The sequence below is a fragment of the Danaus plexippus genome, chromosome 5 (assembly GCF_018135715.1).
Source record: "Danaus plexippus chromosome 5, MEX_DaPlex, whole genome shotgun sequence".
Classification (NCBI taxonomy): Eukaryota; Metazoa; Arthropoda; class Insecta; order Lepidoptera; family Nymphalidae; genus Danaus; species Danaus plexippus.
This window is the reverse complement of record NC_083539.1, coordinates 8,068,760-8,077,607: the sequence shown is the minus strand read 5'-3', so window position 1 is coordinate 8,077,607 and position 8,848 is coordinate 8,068,760. Positions and strand designations below refer to the sequence as shown.

The following is an 8,848-nucleotide window of genomic DNA, read 5'->3' as shown; positions in this document are numbered from 1 at the left end:
AAACCTGAAATACACATAAGACACCTATGGAAGGAAGAAAAAGGAAGTACCTTAAGTCTCAACATTTCATAATGGCAATAAAATAGATGTCAAATGACATCAGTCGATTTGACAACATTCAACACTGAATATAGTAATTGAATTTGACGATATCAATGAAATTGAATAATTAATTGAAGTCAGGCCAAGTCTCTGTCAAACGGTCTTACTAAGACTAATTTAATATTTATATTTCACCATACAATTATATTATTAACTTATATTAAAATTACTAAAAGTATCAATACTTAAAATTACTATTAAAATGTCGTACAATTTCGAGAATATGAGTGTGAATGGTAATAATATGTAAACAAATTATAACCTGCTCATGTAGTATTATTCGAAATAGAACTAAGAATAGTGTGTATTATATTCCAGAAATATTTGATTTATACCGTCAATGGCGTGAAAATAATGAAAGGAGAAGCGAAGATATCATTAACACGTATTTACAACATTCTATTGATGAAAACGCTCTTCAAAAACTCGGAACTGAAAGTAAGTCTATGAGAAATTTTTAAATATGAGAAAAATGGCTTTAACTTTATCTTACACACAAATATTGATGCATTAATATTAACTAAATATTGATTTTTCCAGAATATGTCATAATCGAGCAAATTATCTATGCAGCACTGGATTGTCACTATTATAGTTTAGCTAAAATGTGGACATTGAAACTCAACGATGAGTTTCCCAATAGCCTTCGAGTCCTGAGATATAGAGTTTTATGCTTAGAAGCAGAGGGCCAGTAAGTTACTACACCAAAACTACCAGTTGATAAAATAGTGTTTGTGTTAAATATCATATCAGAATATGCTATGGATACAAAAAAATAATCTTTTATCCAGTGCCTGGATGTAAGCTAATTAATGTATGAATTTGTTTGGTGGAAGAGAAGTTTAGAAAGAGTATATGGACATTTACTAAGTTATGTGTGATAACAATTGGAGAATTATGATGGTTAAGTTTGAAGTTCCAAATTAACAATGAAATTATAACTCTTAACTCCCATAGTTATGTATTAATGCTAGTTATTTACAAACTATATTCTGATGAAGTTGGTTAGTTATGATTTCAACTAATTCACTCATTACCGTAATGTTTTTTTCAGATATAAAAAAGCTAGTAGTGAATTAGAAAATATCACATCAATACATAAAACGCAAGCACCAGCCTGTAAGCGATTCGTTACCATCTACAAGGCTATGGGACTCTTACCCGAAGCTATCAAGGAACTGGTGTTTTATTTGAAACAGTAAATATTATACATGTTCAATAAATTAAAATTTTACTATTTTGTGGCACGTTTAAAGAATAATTTGTATAAATAGCTTTTTTTGTTATTTAAATGTTTTGATTATATGAAAATTAAATTTGAAAAGATTTTAAAATTCCGGTTTTATAATAAACCTTTATTAAAAAATGTTTATTGGATCATTTCAATCATTTAGATTCATATCTGATGTGGAAGCTTGGCAGGAGTTGTGCGAGATGTACTTGGTAATCCAGGAGTACTCGAAGGCAGCTTTCTGTGCTGAAGAACAGATCCTCCATAGTCCTCATCATCACTTGTTGCACCAGCGTCTTGCTGATATACGGTACACTATGGTATGTTTGTATTTATACTTTTTTATATTTCAACTAATTTATGTAAGTCAGCAAAAGCCGAAAAAAAAAGTTTACTGCATGGGATTTTTGAAAATTAAGTGAACGATTTTGTGTGTTTAGAATAACATATCTCTTTAAACGAAATTCTACTATAATAAGTCTAGTTTAGGAGAAAAAGTGGAATGACAATACTTCAGTGATGGATTAACCAATAGCGAGCAAGTCAAACAAGGCCTATCTTTGTAAACATGAATTCGTACACTATTGAAAATGCTCACCAAAGAAAAGTGAAATTATATGCTAAACTACTATCTAAAGTTTCCAAAAAATATGTTTAAGGACCTCTCTAACCGAAAGCCCTAAAAAAATACTGATGCATTCTTAGACTTAAGCCAGGTCAGGTAGGTTTCACACAAAGCAAGTATAATCTGACTGTCTCATGTCACTTGCCAGTATTAACTAGAATTCAATCATTGGTTAATCTGTATCAGCTGTCTTTTTAAGAAATTAATACTCAATAGTAAAGCTTTCCCGAAAGCCCAATATTGATTGTATGAGTAACAATTAAATTTGTTAAATTGTGAGGTACAACAACGCTAAGTGACATTTAGTTCTATAAAATCATTTAAAAATGTATGTAAATTTGCAGGAAATGAGAAATAATAAAGGGCTTATTATATTATATTATATATTGTAGTAAAGCTCTCAATACTTCCTTAGCCATTTGTTAAGTATACTGGCCGGTATGTACCAGGTGACTTCTCACCCACCAGTGTTACCAACTCTCAGAATTTACTCTATAGCAAAAATTTGTACTGATTTGTATACAAATGTGTAATATATATAATTTTTATTCTAGGGTGGAGTTGAAAACATGGAACTGGCGAAGACATACTACTGCCAGGCATTAAAACTGAACCCAGATAACATGCGAGCTTTGTTGGGATTGTTCTTAGTAAGTATCAATATTTAATAGCCTATGATCAATATTGATGTTATATAGAGAATTTAAGTTGAAATATTGTATGAAATAATAATTTTAGGTAACAAATAACCTGCTGGGCCAATACAAGTCATCTGGTAGTACAAAACGCAAAGAAATATGGAAGCTGTCCCAATGGGTACAATCAGAGATATCAAAGAGACAAAAGAAAGCCAAAACTCCAGCCTCCGTACCCACTCTTACTAACCTAATGCTAACTTTGGCTATAACGGAATAGTCAAAAAAAACATTATTTACATTAAGGTTCTAGTATGAAGTTTAACTATTTTACTCATTGTAATATTTTATATACAAATTATTCAATGTCAATATGAAAAGTTATACGTGGGATTACTGAACAATGTCATCTCATATACACATGTAAATATAATAGTTAAAAAATAATTACACATATAACCGAACCAATACATTGCAGCGTCTTAAACGCCCGTGGAAATTAAATATCAATACAAGTAATGTGCAATGTTTTGAATATAATGTTTTAGTAGAAATATCCATACAGATATATGTTAATTATATGTAGACTATGTAAGAGTGAATACCATTATCTTAGTTACGTGTTTGTATAATCTGTAGGGGCAGGGTGGGTATCAGTCTGTGTACGGTAATATAATTATTATATGACAAAATTAATTATTTCTATTCCATTCCTCAAAGTATTAATTCATCTCTTTTAATATGTTTGTATGAAGAATTCTTTGCAGTCGGTTAACTAATTAATATTAATACAAATAATGTATATTGATACAAATCTTACAGATAAAATAAGTCTCATGGACAATGCATTCCCAATATAAATGTTTATATAAATGAAACGAATATTTTTCGGATATACTACGCGTGCCGTATTTTTTGTAAAAACTACACCAATCACATCTTGTCCGCCCGTGATCACGGTTGCTGAAAAGTAACCGAAACGTCGGGAGTGTGTAGTTTTAAAATAATAAAGCACGCGTAGTATATCTGAAAAATATTAGTTTCGTTTAAATGAATAAAACTCGCGAAAGTCTTAGATCTCATAAATGTTTATATACAATTTTTTGGTAAGGATGCAAGTGAATAGGAAATAGTATATCAACACTTGAAGGAGATTAGACATGATAAAAGTGGAACTTATTACATAACCTCAATTTTTTTGACTCGTCTATTCCATGTCACGGTAAGTCGAGCTGCAGAGTGGGGGTAACGTGGAAGGCATTCATTCATGCAGTTATAACAAACAGTGACTGACATCAGCCGTGAATTACATTCCATCCAATTGTTTGCGTTTTTATCAATAATTTTAATAAAAACTGTGTTAATTTTTTAACATATTAAAAATTATAATAAATGTGACAGGTTGTTCAGCGAGTCGTTAAGGCAGTTATATATACGACTTTTTAATTTTGCTTCCGAAAACCACGCGCTTTCAAATAAAACAAGCTCAGTTTTAATCTATTTATTTTGTTTTAAATGATTTTCATTCAATATACTTCGTTGTTTTCCGAATATATTGGCGGCCATTTCTTGTATCCTCTTCTCGTGTCTCTGTTTTCTTGTTGCTTCTCCACTGGAGAAATATTTTTCTCTGTAATGAGTATTGCTTTTGAAAACATTATAGCTTAACAAGCAACCAACAATATTTTTCTGACCGAATATTCGTAAATCGGTGAAGGAAAACATCGTGAGGAAATCTGGTCTTATAATTTCAAATTGTAAGATTGAAATCGCCAACCCGTCTTGATTTCCTCAACGAGGTGATTAATGCTCTAACCTTCTCCATGTGAGAAGAGGCCTTTGCTCAGCAGTGGGCTCCTACAGGTTGATGATGATGATGATGATTCGTAAATCTAGAAATCCTTATGTTTCGATGGATTTTTTTTCTGTATTTTTTTTTATATATTTGAATAATCCTTATATTTTGTTATCATGTTTGGTTGCGGGAGTGTGAATTAATACATAGGATTCAAAAAGATTGAAAAAGAAAATTGTTTTAAATAGAAATAATTGTACTAAGCTTATTTTGTTTGTTAAGATTATTTTTCTTCCAACATACCTAAAGTTTTGTGTCCCAGTCATCGTACCACCACCAGTTGAGGGTAGTTGGTCGCTTATTTTCTCGTACGTCAGGAGTCTGCGAGCCGTCAGTTTGGATAGTAACTGTTCTGAATTCGCGACCAGTTTTAACGACGGATGGCTAGGAAGGTGTTCTTCTTTGTAATCTTCTCTATAAAAAAAAAGTATTATATATATTTTTTTATATCAACTTATTATTACCCTTTTGAGTATATGTTAACGTGTTACGCGACGGTGTTATAATGGTAGTTAATTAAATAATAAGAGTATTACGGTGTAACCGCCGGCCGCTCTATGACCTCTAAGTAAACTTGTTAATTCCACACGGGTCCGAGTCAGCGGTTCCGCGTGAACAGACTTACTAATTTTAATTTTCTCTTTAGAATATTATGTCACTATATGTCGAACCAGTTAATAGTAATTTAGTTTTAAAATTAAATTAGTTAATTTTAATTTTGATGTCATTGCTCCCATCGACAAAAACGAAAGCCTAGTATAGGTATAACGTGTGTTTCGTGTAATTTAAATGTTTTGAATACCGTATAACCGGATACCAGCAGACGAGTCTCTTGCCGGCTTCCAGATGTTTGGCGGCGAATGTCAAAAGGTCGTTATACATGTGAGGCAGCTCGTAGTCCACCTTGGCGGGGATGTGGTTCACGAGGTGATCTTCCGAGAGGGTGTAGTTCTCTCGCTCTATACCAATTTTTTCCGTAGGTTCTCTAATGCCGTAGGGCGCTGATTGCATAAAAAAGTTAAGTTTATCTTGTAACAAACTAGATGGCGCTTTGTCGAGTTAAATAAATAAAATATTCAGATGTTTACATTTCTTGCTTTATACAGTATGCTAAGACTCACGTATCTATTTATAAAAATTAAAAATATTCCAATATATAAATGGACGATTTTATAAAAAAAAAAATGTATTATATTTCAAAAAGTTCCAAGCTGCAAATATTATGACGCAGAAAAAGATTCAGCTTAGTATAAAAAAAATCGTATTAACCTTTCCAAACATTCTCTATCAGCAATTTTATCTCGTTTAATTAGATAATACGTATTTAATACTAACGATCGGTGATAATGGCGTCGAAGGTCAGTTTGTCTTTCCACATCGGTAATGAGAAGTCGCTGACGATGACGTCCAGGTAACGGCTGGAGCTGCCATATTGACGCATGTTACCGGCTATGCTCTCATCTTTATCCCGCGACTGGAATATTTGGAAAACTAGCTATGAATACTGGCTATGACGCGCGGAGACGTCCGTCAATGAAATTTTTTTGGGTTCTATTGCCAACCTTTTTTCCGACTCGTGTCGGTCTCGTGCGAGCGTGGAGCATCATGAAGTCGATGTCGCTGCCCCATACATAGGCTGGGAAATACGAAATACACTTAGTACGACAGCTTCATGCAAATTAAAAACATTAATCGCATATAAGGTATCGAATTATGGTTTTAATTAAGGAATTGGATTTTGTACCCTTAGAACGTTTAACATCGTGATAGTAAACACAGCAAATTCAAAGTCTCTCATTCATAAATCTTCACACGTGACAGTACCAACGTAAGTTTGGGTGAGAAAATTACAAGCGTGTTTAAATTACTCATTTCAAATCACAGCTACATATAGACAGAAACAAACAAACGATATGTTTCTATTTAGTTGATATAGATTATATTATTCATGCTTTATCTGCTTCTAAAAGTATTCTGCAACACAAATATAAGTAGGACAAATTGTAACTTTTAATATGAGTGCTCTTTACGCTTAGCGGAGGTTCGTGTTGTCACGCTACATGGTGGACGTTCATCGTTTGTCATCCAGAATACTATAACTGGCAAGATTTATGAATGGAAAAACTGTTAACGCTCCGTATATAGTGTTTATGCAAACTTGGACTAAGGATACACTTAACTTGTTCTAATTATAAATTATTGGAAAGTATCATAGTAATAGTCAGTTATTTTGGAAGAATAAAATATTTTCACTACATAGGTGTGACTTTCAACATGGATTATATATATTTTTATCATTTACTTCAATAAAAGCAGATAAAACTTCTAAAATAACTATAGCCAGTAGGCTAGTTAGTAAATTATTACTTAGACGTCAGCTGCCTGCCAGCGAAAGTTACGTCAAAATCGTTCCAGGTCTATAAATAGCGGGAACAAACGGACAGACAAAATTTGTATTAAAAATTATATTATGACAAATACATCATATTACAATTATATTATGACATAAACATTTAACAAAAAGCTAGTATTTTAATATTACAAACAGATAACATAATTTTATTTATCTGTATTTTGAATAAATGCATTCATTATTAATAAAAATTAATAATAAAAAACTAGAAAGCTACATATAGTGTTAACTCACCACCAAAATGAGCGGCAGCGATGAACAAAGATCCGGATCCGACGAACGGATCGTATATCACATCCGCGTGATCGACGCGCGCCTGATTGGCCATCACCAGAGCCAGTTGAGCATCCATACTGGTGTTGCCAATGAAATGACGCTTCTTGAGGGAATGGGTCTGTATCAATTCTCGTTGGCCATCAACTACCTTGATAAAAACATTGTATGTGTAAACGAATGTATTTTTTTCATGGGCCATTTAAAAATATTTTTTTATATAAAATACAAAACATTCATCAACATAACTAGTTTAAAACTTGCAACCTCTGGACCGCTTGTCCCTATTATCACTCTATTGATTTAATACATGTCATTTTTTATCTATATACTATGAAAATGCTAAATATTAAACCTTTTTTGCAATTTAATGTAGACCTCTGGCAGTGTAAAATATTGTTACAATAAAAATATATATAATTCAGAATCTTTTCTTGAATATAAAATTCTGTCTCATAATCCAGTTGGGTTTTGCTACGCCCTTCAATGAGATAGCATATTAAAATGAAATACCTAGCACTTCTAACTGTTAAGTCATAAGTCTAAGCACATGCTACTGGTGATGTAAATTTATGAAGCACTATAAACAACCTGTATATATATATATATTCAGAACTGAATAAAATAAATATAATGTATTTCATAAGTATATTAGTTCCAAAGATGTATCATAATATTTACATATTAGCTGAAAAATATTTGAATGTAAATGTTTTATTAAAGGTATGAATAGCTAAATCAAATATGTATTACCCATCTTCCAAAGAACAAGTCATGCGGCTGGTTTGGTACATTATTAGGATCAATACCGTAGAACTCTATGTAGGATAATGTTATATCCGGTTTCTTCAATTTGACCGGCCCTTCTAATGGTAAGTAACTAAATTTCTGTGAATAAATATTTAAAATAAACAAAATTATCATATTCTATGACCATTATACAGAATTTTAATTATGATGCTTAACTTTTTTAATGAATGTTTTTTTAAAAGAAATATGTTGTATAACAGTCCCAAATTTATGCCTCACCTCAATTTTTTCAACTTTCTCTTTAATACTAAAATGTTTACAGAAGGTCTCGACATCAATTTTAAAAGATTTACTTGAATCGCTACACGCCTCTAAAAGTTCACTTGGACAAATATGTGAGTCACTAATATTACTGTTCCCTCCCTCGGGTATGATCCACTTACAGCTGATATTTTTTATAGCACTTTTGAGGTTTTCATGTAAACGATCCTCCGTCTTCGCTCTTGACCACAATTCTATACAGTTTTTGAGTAACACAGACCTAGAAGCGATCTTTCTAATACACTCTTCTTCTGGCAGTTCAACGATCCAATAAGGTCTGCTCACACAAGGTGTTTCAATGAATTTCATAGGTATTTTTAATAAAGAGATGATGCTTTGCATTTCCTAAAATAAGATAACGGTAATTATAGAAACTAATTCAAAAATAACAAATTATGATACATATCATACAATTACATACAGCGTATCGAAAGTCGACATGTTCATGTGCGAACCACAATAAATACCGCCTCCACATTTTATTATTATAAATAAAACCTATTATAAATGTTTGTTTTTGATAACCTTTTTGTACTTTACATTAAAAAAAGCATGAAGTATCGCTCTTATGAAAATTAAAACTCATAACCTAACTTTTTGTTTACCTGTCAGCTCAAAACGTCATTGCTTATTAGTTGTTATT

The 8,848-nt window shown here is 31.8% G+C and overlaps 2 protein-coding genes across 2 annotated transcripts; one reads left to right on the top strand and one right to left on the bottom strand.

The window, feature by feature from the left end:
* Nucleotides 1-126: 126 nt before the first annotated feature.
* Nucleotides 127-3,285, top strand: LOC116769132 (ER membrane protein complex subunit 2-like). Its single transcript, XM_032660159.2, has 7 exons — nucleotides 127-338; nucleotides 421-540; nucleotides 643-793; nucleotides 1,157-1,300; nucleotides 1,497-1,653; nucleotides 2,513-2,608; nucleotides 2,697-3,285. The coding sequence occupies exons 1-7, from the start codon at nucleotides 305-307 to the stop codon at nucleotides 2,871-2,873; spliced, it is 879 nt and encodes a 292-aa protein (XP_032516050.1). The 5' UTR covers nucleotides 127-304; the 3' UTR covers nucleotides 2,874-3,285.
* A 794-nt stretch (nucleotides 3,286-4,079) lies between these two features.
* LOC116769280 (tRNA (guanine(10)-N2)-methyltransferase homolog) lies at nucleotides 4,080-8,836 on the bottom strand. The gene is made up of 9 exons (XM_061528394.1): nucleotides 8,627-8,836; nucleotides 8,164-8,550; nucleotides 7,888-8,022; nucleotides 7,096-7,285; nucleotides 6,011-6,084; nucleotides 5,784-5,922; nucleotides 5,251-5,449; nucleotides 4,692-4,862; nucleotides 4,080-4,223 (listed from the first exon to the last, which is right to left on the bottom strand). Exons 1-9 carry the CDS (start codon nucleotides 8,681-8,683, stop codon nucleotides 4,091-4,093), a joined length of 1,485 nt encoding a protein of 494 aa, XP_061384378.1. The 5' UTR covers nucleotides 8,684-8,836; the 3' UTR covers nucleotides 4,080-4,090.
* Between the last annotated feature and the right edge of the window lie 12 nt (nucleotides 8,837-8,848).